General features: G+C 41.0%; 4 protein-coding genes across 5 annotated transcripts in view; all 4 read left to right on the forward strand.

Annotated features, from left to right (window-relative positions):
- Positions 1-4,262, forward strand: part of jph1a (junctophilin 1a) — a 31,114-nt gene extending 26,852 nt beyond the window's left edge. Inside the window, exons 5-7 of the mRNA XM_070986144.1 lie at positions 240-964; positions 1,494-1,590; positions 1,770-4,262. Coding sequence (XP_070842245.1) covers positions 240-964; positions 1,494-1,574 — 806 coding nt within the window. The 3' untranslated portion in view covers positions 1,575-1,590; positions 1,770-4,262. The remainder of the gene's footprint in view (positions 1-239; positions 965-1,493; positions 1,591-1,769) is intronic.
- Positions 4,263-10,054: 5,792 nt separating this feature from the next.
- On the forward strand, positions 10,055-12,337 carry eloca (elongin C paralog a). The gene is made up of 4 exons (XM_070985976.1): positions 10,055-10,155; positions 10,664-10,691; positions 10,940-11,083; positions 11,535-12,337. The coding sequence occupies exons 2-4, from the start codon at positions 10,688-10,690 to the stop codon at positions 11,723-11,725; spliced, it is 339 nt and encodes a 112-aa protein (XP_070842077.1). The 5' UTR covers positions 10,055-10,155; positions 10,664-10,687; the 3' UTR covers positions 11,726-12,337.
- Positions 12,338-13,484: 1,147 nt separating this feature from the next.
- ube2wb (ubiquitin conjugating enzyme E2 Wb) lies at positions 13,485-22,322 on the forward strand. 2 transcript variants are annotated; one of them, XM_070986088.1, is made up of 6 exons: positions 13,485-13,529; positions 14,374-14,465; positions 17,152-17,254; positions 19,549-19,704; positions 19,804-19,879; positions 19,969-22,322. In XM_070986088.1, the coding sequence occupies exons 1-6, from the start codon at positions 13,515-13,517 to the stop codon at positions 19,980-19,982; spliced, it is 456 nt and encodes a 151-aa protein (XP_070842189.1). In that variant the 5' UTR covers positions 13,485-13,514; the 3' UTR covers positions 19,983-22,322. The 2 variants fall into 2 exon arrangements, with proteins under 2 accessions (XP_070842189.1, XP_070842188.1); XM_070986087.1 differs by lacking the exon at positions 13,485-13,529 and having other exon boundaries at positions 14,266-14,465.
- Positions 22,323-23,911: 1,589 nt separating this feature from the next.
- The window catches only part of stau2 (staufen double-stranded RNA binding protein 2), an 84,680-nt gene continuing 82,308 nt past the window's right edge, over positions 23,912-26,283 (forward strand). The window contains exons 1-2 of the mRNA XM_070985827.1: positions 23,912-23,991; positions 25,617-25,824. Coding sequence (XP_070841928.1) covers positions 25,626-25,824 — 199 coding nt within the window. The 5' untranslated portion in view covers positions 23,912-23,991; positions 25,617-25,625. The remainder of the gene's footprint in view (positions 23,992-25,616; positions 25,825-26,283) is intronic.

Genomic DNA, 26,283 nt, shown 5'->3' on the forward strand with positions numbered 1-26,283 from the left:
GTGATGTTGATTCATGAATATTTTATTTTGAAAGTTCACTTATGCTTAGGGCCAGCTCTGGTTTAAATCTAGCTCACGGTGCAGCGCTCCAGTCAGGGTAGCAGATTAAGAGTGCACTGTTTTCCTAATGTGGCCTCTTAGACAGTGGATGGATCAGATTTCAGAATAGCACTGGTTCAGGGTTTGGTTGGATCTCCCGCGTCATCATTAAACTACATCTACCTCTCTCACCTCTGCAGGACCTGACTATGTAAAACAACAGTTAAAGGAGCCTGTGGAGATTAAAGAGGTCCCTGTCGAAAAGAAGGACAGGTCCCCAAGAGATTCTCCCCACTTTTATCGCAAAGGTACCACTCCTCCCCACTCCCCTGTGACCAGCCCTGTAGCCACGCCTCCCCCCTCGCCTCACTCCAGCAAGAAGAAAGGTCAGGTCGCCAACAGCACCAGCCGCAAAACCAGCAAAGAGGAAAAACCTTCCCGCAAGACAAGCAAAGAAGAGAAGTCGAGTCAAAAGACCAGCAAGGATGAGCGGTCTAACAGAAAGCTGAGCAAAGAGGAGAAGCTGTCTGTCACTGATGTTTCTCACATGCATGTTGAGGCTCCAGCTAAACCCGCTAAAATTCAGCAGTCCACCGCAGCATCTGCTCCTCCTCCACAGCCTCCTGCAATTCCAGTCAACGGGGAGCTCCACAGCGAGTACCACAGTTACTACGTCAAAGCTCCAACAAGGATCCCTCCGCCCCCGGACCCTGAGGAGGATCTAGAAGAAGAGCCTAGTGCCCTGGCTCTGGCACGTATGCCCCCACAACCCCCTAGGTCCTTTAGTACCCCCACCCCTAAGCCAGCCTCCATACGGGAGAGCAAGAGCGACCAGAAACTCAGGAAGCAGGATTCTCTAAAGCCAAAGAGCCTCGCAGACACAAAGAAAGCCAGTATGGAGATTGCAGAAAGCATGGAAGAAACAGTAAGTATCAGTGTGGGAAATGCACTTTTTTGCCGAGAGTTAGAGGAGAAGATCAATCCACTCTCATGTCTGTAAATATGAAGCTGGAGCCAGAAGCCAGTTAGCTTAAGACTGCAAACAGCTAGTCTGGCTCTATCCAGAGGTAACACCGTCTGCCTTCCAGCACCTCTAAAGCTCACTAATTAACACACTGCATCTTGCTTGTTCAATCCATACAGCATCCCAAGTGTTAAAACGACAATCTGCATTTTGCGGGTGGTGATGTGCCAGCCTCTTTCTTTCCGGAGTGTCCAATGGTTGCCTGGCAGTTGGTCCCAGTTGCAGGCACGATGCGGTGTCTTAATTAGGCAGATTTTGTTACCTTTGGTACATTTTTCTCATGTAACTCTGGTAAGAAGGCGAGAGAGCATATTTCCTGAAATGTAGAACTCTTCCTTTAATCCTGCCTACTTCTTTCTATTCCTGTGCTTCTGAATAAGATCTTTTTTGTGAAGTCTGATCTTTATCATAATGTCTTTTTTTTTTGCAGGGTCCTAACTCAATCCTTGTTGCTATGGTAATGCTGTTGAATATTGGCCTTGCAATTATATTTGTCCATTTTCTGACATGATGATGCTGTTTCTCAGGTAAGTTCACTTCTTTTCCCAGACGCCTTTATTCATCAACAAAAATGAATAAGGAGCAGATGAATTTATGTATTTCTAAAGATGAATCTGCCCTTTTATTCATGTCCCGTGTGCCACAATGTGTGTCTGTAGCGTGACGGGCCAGCAATTCAATCCCAACAAACTGTTTTATGTTGCAGTGAAACCATGGCAACCGGTACAGTTGCATCGCCGGCCTTGAAAAATAAAAATGGCGCCAGTGAGACACGGGGGCGGCCGTAGGTGTTTAGGAATCAACGTGACACCGAAGAGAATCAGGAGGAAGGCATCACGACCACCAACCTGTCATGGGCCTTCTTTAGGGCCGGCCCCGTGAATTAGCACTCCTCTGGCTTCTCTAAGGTCCGAGGTGAAAAGTCATGTCTAGTGAGATAAAAAAGAAAAAAAAAAGTTTAAAAATGCAACCAAACATACACAGTCTGAAAAAAGAAGTAATTGAAACCCACACGCGTGCTGATCCAAGCACTGGTCTCTGTAGCCCACTCCCACTGCCTTGGCAGAGATAGCGGTGGGCTGACAGACTTTGCTGGAAGAGTGTGGAGATGCACTTTTAGATGATGGGAGCAAACAGCTGCCTTTCTATTTTGCCATCTGACGTTTTGATGGGGAGATGTGAGCCCGGCGGCCGGCGGGGGGACAGTCGCAGCGGGAGCGTGCTCGGGTGTACGGGCCGTTTTCTGGGGCTCACACAGCTCTTGCAACAGGAAACTGGGCACGGCCGTTGCCAGCAGCCAGTGCTAGCACGGTCACTAGCCAGTCTTACTCTGTTTACCCAATCATCACAGCAGCTTTGTCGAGCTCCGTCCATTGTAACCCAGGATACACTGCTTTCAAACACTCCCCGTGCATGGTACAGTTTTAACACTTTGTTTTTGTTTGTTTTCTGTTTTATTGTGGCTTTTTCTTTGTTCACTGTTGTTCCCTGAATGTTGGTTACTTACAGTCATATGCTAGTGGTTGAAAAGGAAATGAATCGATTTGTTTTCCCTTTTATTCTGAAATTTTACTCATTTCTAACAATTAAGTTGTAATTTGACATTACACGTTCATGTTACTGAAAGTGCAATATGTTTTCTGTTTTTTTCAAAAGAAAGCTTATCGTATATTTTGCCAAAAAAAAGGGGAGGGTTGTACCATTCTAAAAATCCTATGTTCCCTTTATTTTGTCAGACTCTCATCATTTGGAAAGACTGGTTTTGACAGATTAATGGCTGGCATTGTGGTTATTAAGGAGGTTCACACTTTAAAAGCTACCTAGCTCTGTGAGAGTGAAGTGACAAATGTCTTATGTTATTTATTAAATAAGAAGGAAAATTATTTCATTGTACATGCCTAGACCATTTTGCTTGTATTCCTTCATTCTAGTCCTTCATTGTTTCAGTATAAAATGCAAAGATGCAGTTCACACAGCTGCTTCTGTAGACCCAGTAGTGCTTGTGTGCTTTTCAGACTGCATGAACACAGTCTTGTGGACAGTGGGAGTTGAATTTATTCAGGTTGAGGCCATGGGGAATGTGGCACCGGGGAGAAGGAGAGATGCCTTTAAATGTCTTTAACAGTACTACTGTTTACCTCAGAAACAGATGAGGAGGGGAGGGGGGGAGGGGAGATGCCATCCTTGTCTTAACTTTGTCATGCGGGGGATACTTTGACTGTTGTCATCACCTGAGTCATGCTGTTAACTTGCCTCATCGTAGCTGTTTGTAGTCCTTGTTGCAGGTATGGCATGAGTTTCTTTTATTTTAAAAAAAGTGGTTATTTATATGGTTGACATTTACTGTCACCACTACCAAGATTAATTATTTATTCATTGTACAACTGATGTGTTTGTGGACATTGGTCATCATAAAAAGGGCTTTAATATGGCTAGGTTTTCTTTGCTGCGATTCAGTTTTGAAGTTCAACTTGACTACATTATTTGTTACCCAACGAGCATTACATTTGGAGAGCGCTTCAGCCAGTTAGACGTTTGCAAACTGTCCACATAACTACTGGAAATTGTCTGTTAAAATCTATTCAAAATCTGGAATAGACAGTTAAGGCAGACCGAGGAACTAAATTCTTCTAAAACATTGCTATATTACAAACGTGATGCATTAAATGACGACTTTCTCCTTAACTTATCTGCACCCTCTATTTCTTGTTTGAACTGTCTTCACGCGAGCATGGTGGAGACTGGAGTTTCAGAGGGTTTAACAGAACAGCCTGTTTATGGGATATTTTTTGAAATGCAACATTGCATGTTGGAGTCATTTATATATAGATTATTATATACTATTTGTAAGGATTTTTACAGAGCACAATCCAGAATCTGGTATGAGTTGGTATTTTTCTAACAATTTGCACACCTGTATTTTGACAATGAATATAACTTGTTTGTAATTGGTAATGTAATGCACATATGATAATGTTTGACAGTGGAAAAAAATGCTTTATTACTAATTGGATGTACTGTATGTACCATTTGGGGATGTGAAAGGCAGATGTACTTGTTTGAGTATTTTAGGATACAATGAGGAACTGCGGGAGACTTTTGATATCTCTAAGGTTCATGTTACCCCACTGATTTGTGCAAAGTCTTTGGAGATGAAGTTATGTGTATAACAATAAAGATGTTATGCCTTGTTAAACTATATTTTGCTTATTTCTGATATTTTTGATAGTCTTACACTAGTATGTAGTATGAAGCTTATTAGGATCATTGTGTTTCAACCTTCTGTGTGTTTCTTTCCCCTCAAATAAATTACTTAAATTACATTAACAATATATAATAAAATATAATATTCTACACAATAAACATTCATGGGACAGTTTCACCGGTAGAAATCTGCAGATGGATTTGAATAGATGCATGCACGGATGTCTTGTCTTATAACAATGTGTTAAATTCCAGGCTCGTGTTCACTTCTGTGTATCGCAGACGGTCGTCATCTCATCTGCGCTGTGCCTCTTAGCAAAGATGGCCTCATGGTGACCTTCTCATAATGAGATCCGGGGGGAAAAGAGCAGGCATGAAATCAAAATATATTCGTCGGGGTCTCTCACAAGCGCAGGCAGGTGCCCCAGTTTGTCGGGGGTCAGTTTGTACTGTTTCCACTGCTGATCAGCCTTGGATTAGTGTAGTGTTACACCAGCAGTGGCACCTGCCTGGAATCTGCAGCGCCATGTCGCACACTGTGTGTACTGTGCTCTCTGCCCTGACGCCGGCAAACACTGCAAAAGAGTTTTCTCATCTCACGCTGTTTCCGAGTGTACATTTGGGTTTTCTGTGCAGCTGACTTAGCTTCTGTTTATCATATTTGCAGGTGGCAGGTTCTCCATTATTTACTTTATCTTACAGGTTAAGATATTAGGTGTCATTATTTAGCAATTATAGTATCACTGCCTCTGAAGGAGTACGCTGAAGAGTTTATAATCCTGGTACTTAAATCTCTTGTGTGAAGCTGAACTTGTCAGTAATAGTATAGAATATCTCTGTTACTATTCTGATATTGCACAGCATGCTGGACTAGGTTTGATTGCTCAAGCAGTCCTGGACAAATATAAACCAAAACCTTATAAGTGCATCCTACCTTCATCAAGGCTATTTAACTAATTCCAGCGATGATCCTGACCAGGGTGGAGAATCTACAATAATCTTGCTTATATTCACACAAGTGTACAGGGAACAGGCTCCATGTGAATTCACTACAGCAGGACTGTGGCTGACAGAGGAAGAGCACGGCACAGGCCAAACTGAGCCTGGCATGCATTTGACATGTATTTCATTATGGTCGCGCTGCACCTTGGCCTGTTAAAAGCTTCCCACTTGCCATTGGATGAACTTACCAGCCACTTCCTATTGTTTGTCAGGTTTTCACAGCAACCAAAAGTGATTCTGAAGAAGAAGATCAAGTTTAGAGATGCATTATGGAGGACCACGAGTGTCATGGAAATGGTTGTTAAGCATTCAACTTTAATGCAGCTGTTTATTTCTGCATTTATTCTGTATTGATTGATTGATTTTTAAATTATGCATATATATTTATTGTTTAATCTGTTTTTTGTAGACCTCTTTTTAATTTGACCTATTTATTGATGATTCATATATTAATTTGCAATTTTTTTCAGTAATTATTCTGTTTATTTTGTATTTCAATCATTTAATGAAATGCTTGACTTACATAAGTTATTTAAAAATGAATACATTAATTATGTATTTTATTAATTCCTGTTTTTATTGTGCAATTAGATATCAGTCATTGGAATGCTTAATAACCATTTGCATAAAACTTGTGGTCAGATTTTGCAACCACTGAATTTGTTACATATGATGCTTCAACTATTGATAATAAATCATTTAAACGAAGAAAATCTCTTGAAAGGTGACAACAAACTATTAACAAATGACTTTCAGCACAGTCTAACATTGTTCCTCATCAATGATTACACCTCTGTTATACTGTGTTCTTATGCATTCATTAACTGTTTATACATTAGCTATGGATATTTGATTAGATGAACCATATATCTTCACAGTTACATTACTAAACATGGAAAAGTCTATATTTGCTTGCATTTACTTATTATATTATAAACTATGTATTGCTTATGTAGCAAGGAGCAGGTGGTTATCATAGATTGCCACACATTTGATAAATTGTGTGAATTTGTTGCTGATTAGTTGATTAAGAATAAATCCACAATGAATCCACAATTATATTTCTTTATCTGCTGTGTGTCTGTGAGGATTGACTTCGACATACAATCTAGGCATCTTAAGTCTTGCATATACCCACTAAGATGAAAGAGTTTCTCATGTGTATATTTAACTTCCCTCTCTGGGACCAAGCCTCCACCTTCTGACTAAAAAGCAACTTGGTTGTGCTTCTAAAATTGGATTAAGGCTTGTAAGCAGTGAGGGGATATCAGTGCCCAGCGTTTTTAAAAACTGTTGCTAAGACATCAGTATTAAGCAGATCCCCTTTCCATGCCTTGCATAGCTAGCTTAGCCTAGCATCACTTCATCTGTTATATTTACACAAACAAATCTCAGTTATAAAGGCATAAACCTATCACTCTGACATCTAAAGTAAACAATTATCTGTGTCTTATCAGCACGTTCTCTTTTCATCATACGCTTCCATTCCCACGTGCTGTTTTTAGTGGGATAGCACACGGACAACTATTCACTTCTATGCCATTTAAGTGCAAGAGTTTTCGTGTCCTGTTCATCTAATGGCATGTGAGTTATGGTGAAGGTTTTATCATAGGGGGTCTGTTGGGTGACTCATTATAGGTCAAACAAGCAAGGCCTCAACACAGTGCATTAGCCCGAGGCTATTGAAAGTAAATGGTTGTCACATCCACTTATCTGTCTGTTATGCCATTTGAAGCTTTCATCATGTGTGGAGCAGGGGCAATAAACTAACACTGTTTTGTAGAAAACAAGCATGTAAAGCAGGAGCATCTATTGAGGGACTTTTCAGATCATTTTATGATTTGGAGAGATGTTATTTCTCCTATTCATCATCCTCTGCTTGTGACTCGTATATGAGCGAATCACTTTGTCTTAATGGTTGCATAAGTTGGTGGCTTTGAATCATTATTGTATTGTAGGGTGCAGTGTATGATTATAATGATGTGACTCATTGTGTGTTGTGTTACTACCTTGGCTGCTGAAGCTGTAATTTTCAGAAACATTTGGATAAAATATATAAAAGCCTCTTTTCTCTATGACTCTATGTCTGTTTGGTAAACAGCTCTGCTACCTGAGCGTCTATTTATTCAAGAAACGTGTGAATGAGAGACTCTGCCACAGTGTTTGGGTACATAAGGGTATCACATTAGAGGACAGCCACCACCATGACCACAGTTTTTTTGGTTAAGTTGCAGTTAAGATGCCAGTGTCAGCCATCAGCTTGTAATAAAAATCCAGAAGAATTTAATGATTTGCCAAACGTTATGTCCATCCAAGAATCGCACATGGCAGATGTGTGCCGTGTGAGTCAGTGTTCAAACTGTCACCAAATGATATTACTGTATGTGTTGTGGTAGCAACGAGAGCTGATCTGCTTCAGCGTCTGAGCTGAAATCATGCAATAAAGCCAGAGTCTAATGTGTGTTTCTTATACAATATACAACATTATAACCATCACTGATGTCCTTGATGATGAGGCTACATGAATCAAAGCTCTTCATTAAAATAGGTATATTAGACTTCTGGTGTATTTTTAATGGTGTTAAAATAAATACATAAATACATAACATTGCATATCATTGTTTTACCTTTCATCTAATGAAACATAACGTTTTGTGACATGCCATGGGGTGATGATGCTCGTCTCCAGTAAAGGTTCATGAGATAAGGACCAACATGAGAATTGCAGGGCACTGTGACTCGCTGTAGGCAAAAGCACCCTCAAATTCATTGTGACAAGCCTTTCCTTCTTTTCAGAGGAGCGATGCCCAAAGATACTCCTCCCCCATCTTTCCTTATCATGATAAAATTTTGACCTGGTTCCATTCATGGCTTCTATAAGCTATTGTGCTGTTCGTAACGATGCCATCTATTGACTTTTGACCGACTCTGTGGTATTGAAATGGGTGGTGAAATAGGATGGTGGCAACATTTAAATCCCATATGAACCAAGTGAGCATCAGTGTATCTGCACCTCTGTTGGCCTGTAAGAGGGTAAACCATGCTGAATGTGGCGTCAGACGAACACTAACATTTGATTATTAGACTGACAAACATAAAGACGGACATGTGCCTTTTGTAGCAAGTTATCTGCATCCCACCATGTCCAGAATGGCCTCGGTGTGTGCAAAACAGTGTGATCTGAGAGAGTATACAGCTGATGTGTTAAAGGGATAGATGATATCATTTGGCACGACAAGAGGGTTTGCATGTATTGTGTGTGTGTGTTTGTGTGGGTGTGTGTGTCAAGGAAGCCCTATTCTAAGGGCCCACAGCAGCCTCCCCAAAATAGAGCTGAGAGCAGCTGCAGCGGGGTGGGTCGTATCAGAGGAACATCAAAGCGGCTGCCGCCACCCACCCCCTCTGATCATAAGCACTAATAGTGTAATGAGGGACTGGAAGGTCAGTGATTGTTTTTGGTCGTGTGTGTGTGTGTGTGTGTGTGTGTGTGTGTGTGTGTGTGTGTGTGGGAGAGAGAGAGAGAGAGAGTCAAAAGGCAACATAAGCAGGAGGCTACCAGAACTTTCTGGAACACAAACTGACAGCATAGCTAAGCCTGGCATTACTGTAAGACAAATACCAGGTCAGGTGTCACCTCTGCAGAAGTCACCGTTGACATCTGTGGGAGCAATGAGCACAGCCAATTAAACAAGCGTGAGCAGAGCAGTCTGGGAAATGGTCTCCTTCGTGCCACCTCTGAGTCAGTTGTGGATCGCTAATATCTGTGTGTAAATGAATATGCAGGATAAAGGAATAAAAGTATCAAGATTCTTTACTGTCCTCTATGAGGAGCACACCACCACTGGGTCAAACAGCACAATTTACAGGCACGCTCGGTCTTCTCTTGGTGTCACAGCTCAGATAACTCCGCGTCCATTTGGAAGCCTCAGATTTCAACAGTCATCACTTTTCCTGTGTGAAAGAAATCCAGGCAGGATCAGAGCAAAGTCACATTCTGAACCTGACCGTGACTACAGTATGTGCCTGCTTCTTAACTGTCTCTGATCTGTGACAAGCTCCCCTTTACCTGTTACATAAACAATTATCAACAACAAACATAATTTCCTAAGTTAGGAAATGAGGGTATATAAATGAGTCTGTATAGTTATAACACTATTCACACACGTGAGTACACTTTTAATTGTCCTACCATGCTTTTGTAATTAAAATATAGTTGAGTATGTTGAAGTGATAGATGTCTACTAACTGGACTTTGGATCGTGTAAGATGGTTAAGAGAGCTAGAATTCTCTCTCATTCTTTTTTGAATCCAGATTCATGGTGCTGCAATATGTCTCTGTCATGTCCAATAAGCACCTGCTCTGGCCCATCACTGCCAGTGGAGACAGCCAGGAAGGCTAATCTGAAACACAGGCGCCCCCTATAGGCTTCATCTCCGTATTAATGGCCTGAACACCACCAGTGGTTTATTAGAAGCAAAAACCAATATCCTAATTTCCCTTCACTCATCTACACTTATTATTTAGTGACACTGAATAATACTGGACAACACAGGTGTAAATGTTCATCATTCAGCCTCTGTTTTGCAAATTATTTTTTCACTTGCTATATTTGTGATCACGTCAGAGACGATTTTGTAAAAACGTTTTGTCTCATTGGAAAAATTGAAGAAGGATGCTGGCCAAAGCAATCAACTGGATAAAAAAGGGGCAAACTTGGACATTATTGCGATGAGCAGGTCGATAAAGGGAACCGCATCTCTCTGTAAATGAAATTCTACGGAAGACATTTATCGCGGACGGGTGTTCCTACAAACTAGTTCCGGCTATCAAAAGCTTGTTGGCTAACATTAGCAGAAATCTCCACTCCACATTCTACCGCAGAGAGGTAAGAAACAATGTTGTGTTTTTATTACATGTCGGTGTGTGTTAGTGTGTCTCGGACCGTTTATCCGAAATTATTTTTTTACCCTAAACCATCGATAAAAAGTAAGACGCTATCGTTCATTTGACAAGGCGTTAGCTTGCTAGCTAGTGCTAGCTGACGGCTGCGAAGTCACTTAAAAACAATTTGGACAGAGAGAGACATGGCCACTAATCCAACTTTAAAGTGAAAGTAGATAAATCATTGTTGTAGTGATTCAGATTTATTTAAACGTTAGACACGTTCTCTTGCGGTACGTTATTGGTAGGTGTTTGTTTGATCTGGCTGAACGCGAACGTTACACGGCGGTTTTCACAGATGATAATAAGGCCTAACTTACCTAAAACCTTAAGTGTTTTTTAGGCTACATAACAGTCATGTTATTACAGCTAATATTCGGCCAGTGCGACTTTTTATTGTATGCTCGAGGGTGTTTGTATCTTAACTAAGATGTTTGTATATTTCCTTTCAGGGCTAACAGAAATATCGTTACAGGATGGGTGAGTAAACCTATATATTTCTCCTCCGACTCCCAGCAATTCCTAATGTTGTTTGACGATTAGTGATATGTACCAGATGTGTCATTTGTTAACATTTCTCTTCAACAGCAAAATTTGGCTATTCTGTTGAGTCACTAGCGTCTCACATTTGGTCAAGTGTGTGTGTGTGTGTGTGTGGGGGGGGGGGGGGGGTTGTTAAGCATTTGTCTTACACCTGTTTGAGAATGTAAGTTTGTATTGCTTCACAGACGGAGAAGAGAGAACCTACGGTGGCTGTGAAGGGCCAGATGCCATGTATGTGAAGTTGATCTCATCGGATGGCCATGAATTTATTGTGAAAAGAGAACACGCCTTGACATCTGGGACCATCAAAGCCATGTTAAGCGGGCCAGGTGAGGAGTGTCAGAGCATTATGCTTTTTGGACATTAGTGCTGTTCAGACAGATCTAACTTTACTGTAAACTGTAGATGCAACATTGAGTGTTATTACAGCTGTGAAGGTACTGTTTGGCTGGATAGTTTCAGGCAGTATTATGTTAAGAAGACCTAGCAAGCACTATGTCCCATGGAGTGATTACATCTGAGATTGCTGCATCCTATTAGAGTGTGTATAAGGCCATATAGGAAATGTGTGCATTGGTGATGCATTGCTTGTTTACTTGCTTAAGATTGAGATTTAGGTTTGAGATCATAATTAAGGGATTGGTATTTATTTAGTCATTTCTGCTTGTCCAGTTGGTGGCACTGTGCTCCCTCCATGTAACTAGTTTGTCTAATCTCAAAGTTGAATGTCCAAGTTCATTATTTATGTTCCTGGCACCAACTGTATTCCTCCATCTGCAGGTCAGTTTGCTGAGAATGAAACCAATGAAGTGAACTTCAGGGAGATTCCATCTCACGTTCTGTCCAAGGTCTGCATGTACTTCACCTACAAGGTCCGTTACACCAACAGCTCCACAGAAATACCCGAATTCCCCATCGCTCCAGAGATCGCACTGGAACTGCTCATGGCTGCAAACTTTTTGGATTGCTAAAGTTACAGAGATAATGTAGTAGCTTAAATCACTTTTAGATTTTTTGCAATATTTAAGGTTTTTTTGTCCATTTACATCATATGAAACTTTTTTTGCACCTGGCTTACTGTCATAATTTTATTAATATTAAAAGATTAAAAAAAATGAAAAAGATTTCATTTTAATGTAATAAATGGATATGGCAGGAATGTGACAAATGTGCCCCCACCCATACATATTTCCTCACCTCTCCAGCTTAATAAAGACCTGTTTGGTGAGCACTTGTTGGTACCTTGTTCTGTATGAAGTATGTCTGCCTTTAAGTACCATGTTTTCAAAAGCCTGCATCAGTCTTGTGTATTTTGCTCCAGCTCAAGTAAAACAATACAGAATGACCACAAAGTATAGTAGTGATATTGTATCCACTAAAATACATTACTCAGTGTTGTACATTAGTAGTTAGCCATAACAGGGAGGAGATCTTTATATTTGACAGACAGAAATGTGTGAAAGATAAGATGGCTACCTAATAGAAGATGTGTTGAATTATCTGTCAGTATGATAATGTAATAACAGGCTGGAAACAAATCAAAATTGACATTTTTTTTAAATCCATTAAAGATTATTCATTGTATTCTAATCTCTTTTGTAACAGGGATACCAGAGTGACCGATGTTTAAATTGTAAGTGATAACACTATTGAAATTGTGTTACAAGAATATGTTAGATGTCAGATGTGGTCCCTTATACTTTAAGCAGCAGCAGGTAAGTGGTGGTTTTGGGGCTGATGAGGGAGAAAATGTTGCAGAACATAGCTATGGGCACAGTATAATACTTGAAGTGTGTCCTTTTCTGATTTATACTAAAATTAAAAAAAAAAGAAAAGAAAAAAAGCCTTTATGATCAGTCAAATCATGCAAAAGGACAAATGCATGCTGATAGACATGATTTTATAATTCTAAATAAATGTCACATTGAGCACACATATATGACCTGTGGCATATAGCAGCAGATTTTCAATGTGGTTACATGTTATTTATGCCGTAACGCATATTGTGACTGTGTATAGTGTCTTCTGAGCTATTAGCTCGAGTATGAAGTTGCTCCTTCTGTCAACCATATCAGCTGCTGTTACATTTCAGTTAACATTGACTGTGGAGTTTATACACACGCACGCACATTTTTTTTTCGAAACCTGAGGAGGCCTAGTCAAATTTCGCTTGAATTGAATAAAATGTTCTAAATTTTGCTGACAGGAAAAGTAATATACTTCATGCGCTTTAAACAATTTGGCTCTGATGTACAAATCTGAATGAAAACACTAAATATTAGTGTATTAGGAAATGCTATGATAAGAGGTATAATCCATGTATTTTTCAGTTAAAAGTGAATAACTCCATGATAATGTGGCTGAACAGAAAATCATTGTTTTAATATTTTACATCAAGTTAATTATTTTCCTGATTGTGACATTGAAATAACTGACCGGCAAACGTTAAAAATAAACACTTTGGTTTAAATCTGGATCAGGGATGTCAGGCTGGTCATCCCTCCTTGAGCAGAGGTCATTGACTAATGAGCCATGTGACCGCAGTGGTTTTTAACACATTTATTTTTTAATTTCATGAAATTAAAGTTAAAGCTTTTCTATGTTTCATTGACGGCGTAAAAAGACTGAGAGGTGAGCGGGGTCTTGGTTGTGTCAGTGCGCATCAGCGGACTGTTTTCCGCTGTCAAAACAACTTCTCCTCCCACGTGACTGCCTGACGTACAGTCCTCCACTCTGCGCTGATGCAGGGGGGTTTCCATCATGGCGTCGATGCAGGTAAGAATACAATTGACAGCGATCGCATATTTAGAATTTACCCGACCTTTAGTCTGTTTTTTCATTGTATTTTGTTAACCACTTAATCTAGGCACACGTATTTGTTCGAAGTAGTGATGACATTCAAGTAAAAGCGATGAGATTCAACCTGAGCTGTTCAGGGGTTAGCGCTTGGTCTTTGCTAGCAATACAACTAGCCTACCATCATCAACAGCACCAAGTGAAGGCTAGCAACCAGCTTCCTGGATATAAACATAGATGCGTGGCGACGCATTTTTGTGGCATGAGCACACGGGTGATCATTCAAGGGACGTGATGTTATGAGTTGACATACTTAGGAAATATTTTAAATGTGCGCGAGCTGCTACTTGTCGGACGTTGACGTTAGCTAGCTAACAAGACAGTGCGCAGATTGAGTAGTTCCTGTTCCCCCGATCTGAACAGGTGTATCGCTCCCACAAGATAGCTGTGTTGATTCATCTGATCTAAGAAGACATAAAGCCAAGTTTTACAAATTAATATGCGGGTGAAGTGGGCTTGTTGCATATGTCTATCACAAACCATTTGATTTATATAGAAGCTAAACTGGTGTTATCGGTCACGGTGGAGTTTAACTAACGTTACATTTACACTACAGGACGTTAACTAAAACTGCTAAATGATATATCGAATCATCACTGATATTCCGCCGTGTTTTGGTCATGTATCTCCAAACCAAAGCAATATTTTCAACACTTGTTTTTATTTGATTTGCCTCTGCCATGTCTGTATTATGCATGTTGCCGTGATGCTACCTTTAACCCTGTTGAGTGTGGCAGAAACCCAAACACATTCTCTCCAACAGAAAAGGCTACAAAAGGAATTATTAGCCCTGCAAAATGATCCACCCCCAGGAATGACTCTGAACGAGAAAAGTGTACAGAACACCATTACACAGTAAGTATTTTTATACATATTTCAGCAGGTTCACACAGTAAACATTTGGAAACAGTCACCTTGCACCTGCAGCAGTCACTAAAGAAGGTTTGCATCTATGAATAAACAGAAATCCAACGTGGCTTTGCAAAAATGTCACGTTTCATCACTATGACGGGGCAGTGTTGCAAGTATGCCTGGTGGCTCTCATTAAAGGTTACTCTTGCAATAGAAGTGGTGGGAGGTTTTTAAGACATGAATCTCTTGTAGCCTCAGCAGAGGCTGGCGGGGAGGAATTGGGGTCATTGGAGTGACTGGCAGCACTGGCCCCTCAGTAGAGTGTCTCTAATGCTCAGTGTCACTATTCATCCTTATGAAATATTTAACAGTTGGCATGCGGGAGTTGGGCTAGGTTAACAACGAGCAGAGGCTGTCTGGCTGACCTCTCTGTCTGGGTGTCTTGGTGTTCCTTTAAACGCCCGTGAATACTGTAGCTGACTGAGTCAAATTGTGTGTGATAAGCAGTAAGGTCGAACTGAGTTGTGGTCCTGTAAATGGACTCGAGACAAATTTCTGGCCGTCATTCAGACGTCTTTCAACCGCAGGCCCGCAGCATTGACTTTGATAGGTACTACCTGGTCGTGCTTGTCAGAATGCCTTCTAGCATCATTGCTTGGCACTTTTGCCATCTTAAAGGGGCAACACACGTTCAAGTGCTTGTGATTGTTTTGAGAATACTTGTAACAAAAAGTGTGAAAAATCTATTATGTTTGGTAACAATCACCTGGACAGACAGAAAGAATGTTCCGCGTTTTGCATGACTGACAAACATCCAAACCAGTCCAGCTGGCTTCCACATTCCTCGTGTATCCCAGGTTTGAGATAGTAGGTATGGGTGTGCCTTTTTGTCTGCAGCTCTAATGTTGAGACGTGTGTTGGGCCTGGTTTATTTTTCTGCTGTAGTGATTGACAGCAGTAGGGATTTGCCCTGTCCTACTGCAGTAACATACAAATACGCTGCTCCTGCTTGACATTCAAGCTAACCTTTTTTAAAAACAAGCAGGGGAAAAAAACTCACTGGTGACGACAGTGTGTTGATAAGGTGACCATGTGTTTTTAGTTTTATCACTTATGTTTATATAGTACACTTTGTCTTTCAGTGGTGCTCCTTGTAATGTCTCTCAGCTGGATGGTGATAGTGCAGATGGCTTAGCTTGATGCTGTCAGCCATCGCAAACAAGGAAATTGCTGCTTTAAAGCACTGCAGAGTCTCTCATATGTGTACTCAGTTTCCCACCCCCCTTCACTAAATGGCCCGGTGTTATTTTTGTTGACCGGATCATATAATCACCAGTCTGTGGGGAATTTGAGCAAGTTGAGCATAATGTCCTTGGAGTCCTTGGCGGTGTTCAGCGTGGGCTGCATCAGGTGTAACTCAGCATTATGTACAGTGATACTGCCTCCCTCTGAGCTGTACTTCCTGAAGAAAACTCAAGCTCCCTTCAGACGCTTTGACCGTTGGGCCCTCTAAGGGTGAAGTTTGAAACAGGATTGACCTTGTATGTAGGCCTAAATGATCATGTGCCCCAGGCTAGATCTGAAAGAGGCACACGGCTCTGAACCAGAACAACAGCCACAAGTCTTTTTGGTGTCCTATCTGCACTGCTTGCCCAGAAGAAATTAGGCCAGAGATTGTGTTGCTGCCATCAGTGTCCCTTTTTCTTCTCATCTGAGGTTTCTACTGTGAGCAGGCGATCCCCATAAATGTTCTGTACAGCACTAAAATAGTGAAGCAGCATCCACCCTCTGGGTTATATTGAAAAGGTAGACTGCCCTTCATCCCAAAGACCCAGGATCAAGCCTCTGTGCTTGCAGTCATCTCCCATTCTGAGCAAGACATTGAATCCCTCGCAGCTCAGTCAGCACAGTTCTGTAGCCAGACTACAGAAGCGAAAATAGATTTTTGTCCACTGGATCAATAGAGTATCACGTTATTACTAAACCACTGGTATAACCCAGCTGGATATTGAATGTCGCTGGAATGAGTCAGACTAAAAGCTTTTGATTACACATTTACTGCAGCATTGGCAGCTCACATTTTGTGTGATTCGTTTTTAATGATAATGAGATGTGATCCGTGTCGTTCTGCGCACGTTTCCAAACGATCTGCTCCAGAATGACGAGCTAAAACACTGAGCATGTTATTAACCATTAGCAAACAAAAGAAGGGTCTACAGGTATGCTAGCAGCTCTGTGAGGCTTGGGCCCATGCATGTACACATTACATGCACATTTGTTATGTAATACAAAGTAGAGCTGAGGGTGATTGGTGTAAAACCATGTCTTCCCAGAGCACAGTAAAGGTCTGTTGTCTTTTTTAACCTGACACCCTGACCTGACAGGAGGAATTTGATAACTCTGGTGTTACATTATCTAAAAGATCTTTAGCAACAAATTAGGCTTAAACTTGTCACAGGGTGTAGAAAATGTTTAACAAAATTGAAAATCAAATGACCCATCATTTCAAACTACTGGATGTTTTGTTTCCTGTACTGGAAACAGCATTTTAAACCAGAGAAATGAAATATTTTTTAGTCCTCTGACACTAACTGTGTTTTGATTAACTGGTGAGTGACTAGTCTCATGTTTTACTCTTTCTGTTTGCATCAACTGTCAAACATATTTTAACACTGTCCCTGTCTTTTAGGTGGATTGTAGACATGGAGGGAGCCCCTGGCACACTGTACGAAGGAGAGAAATTTCAGCTGCTTTTCAAATTTAGTAGTCGATATCCCTTTGATTCACCTCAGGTAAGCAGGAGTTGCTCTGCAGCCATCAGTGTGTGTTTGTGTGTGTAAATGAAGAGGCGCTTTGTCTTGCTTGAGAAGTGCTATGTACATGCAGTCCAGTGTACAGACGCGCCTTTTTCCAAAGTCAAAAAAACTGAAGACCTGTTTAAACGATCCTCAGTATCACTGTCTGGATGCCTGCAATAATCACATGAAACACATCGGCTCCGCAGTTGTTGGTGGAACGAATCTCGGCTTGGAAACACTGGAGCCAGGAATCACTGACAGAGACACTAGGACAGAGCTCACATTGAAGCCATGTTTGAGGGGATTAGTTCAACTCAGCAATCTTGTTTGACTCATCAGGAGCCTGGCCACCTAAAAATAGAGAATGAGTTGGTGTAGAGAAAATTAGATAAACTTAGCCACTTAGCTGCTATCCTCTCAAATAGGAAGTACGGGCTGTCAAAGTGGCTCTCTGTTAGAGTCCTCATGGGGGCCCTGAGGGAGCTTCGCAGTTGACTGATGCAGTGCATTATTGGTTGTGTGATGAGCCTCAGTGGTAAATCTGCATTGCACACATCTAGTTCTGTGTGCATAGTGAATGTTATTATTGTTATGAAAAAGAGATCATTGGTCTCCTCATACTCAGCTGATAACAAATGGCTTGACAGTAACAGTTGCGAGGTTGCTTTTTAGCATATAAAAAAGTTGCAGCAAACAGCCAAATGTGCATCCCAAAATAAACGAATGTCTAATATTTCTTGTGTTGGTGATATTAAAATGTTGCTGTCACAGTCAGAACCAGAATTGCTGCATGTGCGTTGGTGCGTTTGCATGCTGCCGCACAAGCATCTGTTTTAGAGACAATGACAAAGCAAATGAAGGACAAACGTGTCAGCATGAGAAACGAATGTGCTAGTTATTTCAAATGACAAAGAACCAGAAGAACCTGAAAGAAACACAAAAAAAGAAAAGTCTCTGGAGGCATCTTTGAGCTAAGCATGCAGCAAAACAGCAAAGCATGAGCAGTATACACCTGATGAGTGGCACATGAATTTCAGTAGTTCAAGGTAGCACATCCTGCAGAACCACGGGGCTAGACAAACACTGGAGTGAGAAGCAACACAAGCGAGCAGCTCAATGACAGAATGAGGTGGAGACCAGAGCTGGCACGCCCGCGAGGGTTAGCTGGATTCATTTTTGAGTCAGCTGTGACGAATATGACAACAGGTGCTCTGCAGGAATTTCGGATACCAAGAATTGAGGGTGATAGCACTCAAAATACATTTCTGTTAAGTATCAGATGAAACACAAACTACAAAGAATTTTGGTCAGTTAGTGTAATAAAGCTTTTCAACATTCTTTCACATCACATTTTCACCATTAAGCTGATGTAGATCACTCATAGTATGAGGTGGCAACAGGATATTTTCAGTTTTGGCACCAGGAGGCTGATGCCTGAAGCCACTTTTAGAAGTTAGTGTTGAGCCCTGTCACAGAGGTTGTCTTCTACATGTCTCTGTTGTATATTTGCAGGAAAAACTAGAGAAACTTGCCATATTTATTTGTGTAGAATGACCTGCCTTTTATCAACATCTTCCTCAGACCGCTGAGCTTTGCATGTCATCGACATTTCAGCAAATATTTTAACTTCGTGGAAGCGACATGCTCTCGGTTGTCCTGATGGTTTGAGCGCAGTGCCAGCTTTGCTTTCCGCTCCTATCTGTAACACTCATCCAGCCAACCCCCTCCAGCCCCTCCAGTGATGTGGAGTCTGCACTCTCCTGTGAGGCCCTATCTGGTGCCAGACTGCCTCTACCCATTGTTACCCTTCATTACCCTCTTTACCCACTCTGACTCCCCCTTCTCTCTAAGCACCTCAATCTTTAGGTTCCTCTCCTCCCATCACACATTCTGTATCTTCCTGTTCAGCCCTGACTCTTACACCCTTTTACCAGCTAATATTACCCCGTTCCTTTTTATAGAACATGTCTTGTTTTTTTTTTTAATAAAACATGTCTCCTCTCTTAGCCTCCCATTCTCTCTTCCCCTCTCTCACCCCATCCCCACCCCTCTGTCCTAATCCCAGAGCCTCATGTCGCTGTACAGGACTTAGCCTGAGTTTATACAGCAAGTCTCATTATTTTCTGTCATTAATGAAGTTGAAGATACAACCGCCAAGTTGTATCTTTGACCACCAAAATGCACTCAATTCAAATTGCTTGGGCATCAAATACTCACCACCTTTATAGGCTTCTTATTATCTTTAATAATATGTAATTGCTGATTTGTGTCTCTTTGTTTCACTGCAGGTAATGTTCACAGGAGAGAATATACCTGTCCACCCTCATGTGTATAGTAACGGTCACATCTGTCTATCTATTCTGACGGAAGATTGGTCGCCAGCCCTCTCAGTGCAATCAGTTTGTCTTAGCATTATCAGCATGTTGTCCAGCTGCAAAGAAAAGGTAAGGGACGTGTCACGATGCCTGTGGGGGGACAAATGCAGTGATTAATGTAAATTATACGCCTGCTAAATGTTAAATGTGAATGTGCTTTTTCTGCAGAGACGACCGCCTGATAACTCCTTTTATGTAAGAACGTGTAACAAAAATCCAAAGAAGACAAAATGGTGGTATCACGGTGAGCATTTTCAACTTTCTTCTGTTTTCGGACGAGGGACAAAAAAGGAAACGCTTTGAATAATGGATCGTTTTTGTTTCCCTTCACAGATGATACATGCTAATGTACAAACTTTGTAATAATCGTAGAAGAAAGAAGTCCTACTGACCTACGTAAAGCACTTTTTAATCATTCAGTCTCTGAACTCTGACCTTTGACTGGAACGATGGACACCATGCGCTGGAGGCTCTTGACTGCATTTCCCCCGTCGACAGTTGGATGCATGTTTTAGTCGGCTGTAATATAGAGAACGAGAATAATGGAACGATTAGATGCACCCGAGACGGATCAGGTTTTTCTTTTGGCGAAAAGGTAGTGATGCAGCGAGTGAGCGGGCCGGCGGGCAACGTGGATTTGTAGTGAGATGATTATAATTCCTGTTTGAAGATTATTATTGTTACTTTTCTGTTTGTGTGTGGGTGCATTTTAAGGTCCTTGTGTTGTGCAATAAAAACTGATGGATGCATGCTTGGGCCTATAAAGAGAAATCCAAATCTGATCGTTTTCTGGAAGGGATTTGACCATCTTAACCCCAAGAAAATGCTTCATCTGTTTGTTTGTTTTTTTCTTTTTTATTATATATGCACTGTGAAAGTATATAGTTTAAAAAGGCACTATTAGTGTGTTATTCCCAACTTGCAGTTTGGACTGTAAGCAGTCCTCTCCACTTATTTATCAGGTTAAAGGGTTTTAGTTTGCAACACTGTATCAAGAGTAGACGCGATTTTCTTCTTCATCTTCCACCTTGAGACCTGGCTGCAGTTCTTCCTGCTGCCGGACAGAATGTCGGTACGGCTGGGGAATAAAACTGATCGGTCTCTCTGTCAGCCACTGGCCTCTCAGTGTACGTCTCCTCGCAAAGTTGGGCTCAACTCGTGTAGTGTTCACTAGTCCAGCCTTGAAGATGTGCAGCGGCCTCTCTTCCATTTTAAGAATGTCTGTAAGAGACCTTGGTTGCATCATCCATTTTTATTTGTACGATATTTTTTTTTAATTTGATTTCATGCTTTAATCTTCTAAAATGTTTGATTTTAAAATGTCTCGAGTTCATTTTTGTACTGTTTTTCCAACTCGCTGATACTTTGAAAAGGGCGGTTTTGATGGGTCAGTTTGTTTTTTTTTTTCTTTTGGATTTTCTTTCTTTTCTTTTTTGTATTCGTTATTTAATTTAACTCTTTGTTCTCCAGAATGGCAATGAATGACGAAAAGGAGAGTCTTTATAGAAGTCGTGAAGAGACGAGGCTTTTGTGATTCCCCCTGGTCAGAGTTTTGGCTCAGGTACTTTTTTCAATAAAGAGATCACCTCTAAAAAGATACCTATCAGATATTTTGAATTTAACTATATTTTCACCAAAAGAGACTGTTATGTTGTAAACTTATAACATGTCTGAAACTATTGTATATACGTCTTTAAATTGTGGGATGATGTGAAAGAAATTAGCAGAGGATGCATTTACTTTATAGCAGAATGATATTAGGAGTGCTTTATTTCATTGGAAGTTAGCCTGCATCTTTTGCTAATTAGGATGTGTACAGACAGCAACAAACACTACTGTTGGTTTAAAAAAAAAAAGAAGTTTAGTAGTTTTACAGTGGGGGTGCATGCAATTTTAAACCCTACTTTTTCTTATTGGCATCAGACATTGTGACAGCTTTTAGTCTTTCCATAACTTAGCGAATGATTTATGGGATGGATATTACAAACCTCACCTCCGGAGGCTGTGTGGCTCTTTGTCATTTCAGGCTGTAATCTCTCCATTCCTAAAGAAATGTTTATCGCCATCCAGTCAGAGATACTTGAATTTTCCATCTTGGGTTGTTTGTATTGCATTAGGTTTTGTTTTTTCTCCAGGGTCTAGCTGAGTTTCTTGAATGAACTTGAGTGAATGTGATGATACTCTATACTGTAGAGGAGATTACCACAGCACACCGCTATCTCAAAAACTATATTGATAACTTAAAGACATCTATTTAACCAATGATTTTTTTTAATTTTTTTTTAAAATTAGCATCATTGTAATGGTCTTGTCTGCTTTCACGGCGTTGTGAGATAAAGACAATAGGACTGAGATGATTGTGTACATGCAGTCATGACAGCATTTGTGTGGAGAGAAGCCTTCACTCAGTGGATCAGCAGAGATTTGAAACTTGCGAGTGAATATGTTACAGGGGTTTGGATGTGACATTTTATTTCCTCCTAGTTTTTTTTTTTATTACTATCATTATTTTCCCCTTTTAAATGTGGTTTGAACTCTTAGCTTGCAGGTTGTTGTGAGTGATCAACACTAATGAGGGTGTGTTATTTATATTTGAAGTTTTTGTTCTGGGATGTGCAAGCTCCATGTAATAGGTGCCTGTTCATTTTCATAATCAATAATAAAAGCAAAGATTCACTTTTATTCAACCTTGGTTTGCACAATGTTTGAAGATATAATGGCTCTGACTTTTTTCTGCAGTCTGTAAAAGCCTTTTATGGATTTTATGCTGACATTAATTAAAACTAAAGTTCCACTGAGGGGAGCGTAGGTGGGAATAACAATCATGGCTGCCAAATGCAGAAAGAAAATCATATTGTGTTTGCCAGAAGTATCCAAAAAAAAAAAAAAAAAAGTTTGAGGACACACAAGTCTCATTGAGGATGTCAGGACACATCTATTTAGCAATTTTTGCACTGCAACACATGAAAACTTCTCATTTTAACTATGTGATGTACACCAGCCATCATGGGAAATTACATCTGGCAAACGATTGTTTTTAAAAAGTATTTTGTGCCAGTCTTCAAAATAGAAAAGGGTTTTCAGTAATATGAATTCTTATATTTGAGTACCGCTGCAGGCTACAAATGCATTCATTTTCTTTAAAATGTATTCAACTACATGTATGTTTTACTAAATTGTATGCTGTGAATGCATGTTGTTGGCCAAGCTTGAAAAAGATTTGTAGTTTTATAAATACTAAACTCATCTAAACACAGTCAGTACTGGCATTCGAGAGTTGTAGCCTTCATGTCAGACTTTTTACTGCAAAAAAAAACAGGGATTGCTGCATCTTGTGTCAGCATGCGTGTGTGAAGAATCAAAAACATACAATTTCACCTTTGTAAAGGTGTAAACACTGGTTCCTCTTTGACAAAAAAAAAACAAAAACAAAACAAAACAAAAACAGCAGCACAAGTGTTTTAGTGGCGCCATCTACTGGTCATTTTGCAATAGTACTCTTGCTAAGTCTGAGGCTCCACGGTTCAATTTCTAACCTCCCAGCAACACTTCTTAATAAGCGGAGTTTATGTGGGTCTTCTCCAGCTATGGGACCCCAGAATCCTGATCCCCTATCATCTTAGCAAGAGCAGCCCTGACTGGTGACACAGAATCCAGCACTGGTGGTCTTGTGGTCTGTGGACACTCAACACCAAGGCAAACCCCTGTCCTCAGATGTGCCCTTGAACAAAGGTAATAAAACCTGCCAGCAGCAGGAAGTTCTGCTCTGTAGGTGGTGCTCTCTGGACAAAGAGGCAGTCCACCTCCAAGTTTTATAATTAATAATTAAACACACTAAATGAATAAGCTTCCCTGAGGAAAAACAGGCTAATGATTCAGTTTCTTTCTAAGTTACAATCTCAGATCTTAACGTCAAGTTCCAGTGACACTTACGTGTAAAATGCATCACATTAAAATAAGACTATTCAATCAAACTAATCCTCATGAATGTCGTTTGCTGCAAGTGTGAAAAGGTTCATTTTTGCTCTGAATCAAAGTTGCACTGTTTCAGCCTCTGAGGTAGCGAACCCGGAATGAACCATTCACAACGCCGCGGGGGTGGCTGATTCATTCAAGATTCACAGCAAACTGCAATGTTGGTAATTTAGCGATATGCAATACTTAACACTGACCGCAAGGACAAAACACAAACTATACATATGAGATATCAAAGTGTCCAGTCATTTGGCTATAATTTGATATTTTTTATTTTTTATTTTTACCCAGAAAATAACGTGGTCTGTTCCCTCTTCCATCCAGTTCTCTTTAGTGTTTGCCAATGTCGGAGGTGTAACTGGGGTCTGGCCCTGGACAAAGGTAAAAAATACCCTAAAATATTTGCCCCTTTGTTGTCGGATAGTGTCTGTATTACTCGTCACGCTGTCGCCAGTCCGTGTATGATGTTGCGATGGACTGAAATCCCCCAGACTTTCGTGGAGGATGGGGCGGTATGGAGATGCTAGCAAGAGGGGTGCTCGGCCGATCAGCCATGATGAACGTTAACCGGCTAAACTAGAGCTACTGGGGGTGGCTAGATAGTGTTTATTCATCAGGAGAAATCACACCGACATATTCCTGACAGCACGCATGCCTGACACTTCTGTCGATCTGTTTTTAGGAGCTGACATTCGCAGGAAATACCGTTTTCTCGTTGGTAACGTTAGCTTCCTGCTAAGCTGGACACAGCCGTAGCTACCCTGTAGGTTCAGGGGTTGCAGACAACCCTGCAGCTCTGTCAGTCAACCTAAACGCAACACCACCTCCATATTCAACTTACTGTGACAGCCGTGTTTTCGAGTTGCTGTTCGGCGTTGTTATTTGAGCATGTTGCCGTGAGAAGACGACGACAAGAGCAAGAAAGATTGTGACCCCGAGAACCTCAGGGGCAGGCGAGATGCAGCGAAGATATAAACAGGACATGCCACTGCAGCGTTGTTTACACCGGCCCTCCTCTGTAAACAATGGACACAAGTAACACCTGTAATCATGATTTCAGGGTGAAGCCCATTCAAACATCTGAAAACTGCATCCAGTGAGCTCTGACACCTCCAAAACCTCTCATGTAAAGCTATTGACTGAAAACATTTTTTGTGTGTGCGCTCAATTTTGCGCTCTTAAACATTATTTTACAGCGACACTTTGATTGAAGACGCCTGCAGGTGCCAGGTTTAAATCCAGCAATTAAAGTGTACAAGTGCAGTTTCTCCACGCTCCAGGCCTTCAGTTGTGTGTCTGACGCTCGGCCTGACCTCTGTGGGGGAAGTGAAAAGAATTTTCCTCATATCCCTTCAGTTCCTCCCACATATTAATGTCCATCAGTAGTGAGGCCATCTTGGCAAGATGTTGAGATAAAGTTTGTAACTTTTTAATAATTTTTTTTTTTTTTGGTTTTTAATTTTACTTGATCTGTTTTCATCTCACATTGATGAAAAACACATGGAAGCATATTATATTACTTATTATTGCACAGCCACAGGCCAGGACCTGTGTGTAATTGCATTCACCAAAATACTGCGTACATGCAGGGAAAGATAAATGTGGGTTTTGTTAACTTTCACCGAACTCTGTTAACCTGCGTACATTTCAAGTCGGTTCTTTAGCCTCGAATAAAATGTGATTGAGTGTCCATTGTCTTGTTCGGCCTGCTATCACAGGATTCTCTACTTTTTCCGGGGAGCTTAGCAGCAGTAACATGAGCAAAGCTCCTTCAAATAAAGCTTCATTGTCTGGGTGTATTAGCTGCCAGTGGATCAGAATGTGAGATAGGCCTATGGCTGCTCAGTTTGAAGTCTGCTCTCCAGGCCCACAGAAATCTGAATTTCATTGTTCTTTATCGAACAACTCAGATTTTGTCCATCACGAGTCGGTGTAAAGTGATATGATTTTGCTCTGTAATGACAAGTTTGTTTCTCAAAAAGGTGTTACTTGTTGTCTGGTTCCAGGAATAGAGCATGGCTCAAGTGAAAGTACAGACCTCAGCACCCCTGGCTGGTCCTGGCCTCTCCCCCGGAGTTCCCCCGACGGCCATGGCCAGCCCAGGACCCCTGGGTCTGCAGCCCTCCGTCAACGGCACAGGCCCGGCCCCCACACCCGCCTGCCCCGCTCCTGCAGTCGGATATGGGGACGCCCCTGTGTCTGCCACATCGCCAGGTAGAACACTAACAGAGTAGCTTCCGTTTGGGAGAAATGACACAATTAGTCTGTGATACCTTGTGATCTTAATCATCATTTATGATAATTAGTTTATTTGATTTCTGATAAATAATGAACTATTTACCTCCTATCAGCATCCATTATTTTTTGCCACAGACAATGTAAGAGAGATGAAATCATTGTATAGCCATGGTTGTAACAGTATTCAATGTATGGCAAGAAAAGAATGATATCAATTCAAGCTACAAAAACATCAGAATAGACCTCACCAATTAGACCTTATCACAAACCTTGTCTGCTCTTGAGCTCTTGACCTGCTTTGGATGTAAATCAGTTGTCAGTGGTGAAGGGCTGCACTCACCATCAACTGACAATCTACCTCAAGATTAGTGTTGCACCTGCACGTGCAGCATATTACTCAATTAATTAAAAAAAAAACATTGTGTGAGCAAGTAA

This window comes from Chaetodon trifascialis, chromosome 18 (genome assembly GCF_039877785.1).
Source record: "Chaetodon trifascialis isolate fChaTrf1 chromosome 18, fChaTrf1.hap1, whole genome shotgun sequence".
In the NCBI taxonomy this organism is placed as follows: domain Eukaryota; kingdom Metazoa; phylum Chordata; class Actinopteri; order Chaetodontiformes; family Chaetodontidae; genus Chaetodon; species Chaetodon trifascialis.

Bases quoted from the DNA above. Each gene is read 5' to 3' on its own strand.
- eloca (XM_070985976.1), top strand. The intron at 11,084-11,534 runs GTGAGGAGTGTC...CTCCATCTGCAG, and splicing joins AGCCATGTTAAGCGGGCCAG to GTCAGTTTGCTGAGAATGAA.
- ube2wb (XM_070986087.1), top strand. From the start codon at position 14,302: ATGCATGTTGCCGTGATGCTACCTTTAACCCTGTTGAGTGTGGCAGAA. The intron at 14,466-17,151 runs GTAAGTATTTTT...CCTGTCTTTTAG, and splicing joins GTACAGAACACCATTACACA to GTGGATTGTAGACATGGAGG. The intron at 17,255-19,548 runs GTAAGCAGGAGT...GTTTCACTGCAG, and splicing joins ATCCCTTTGATTCACCTCAG to GTAATGTTCACAGGAGAGAA.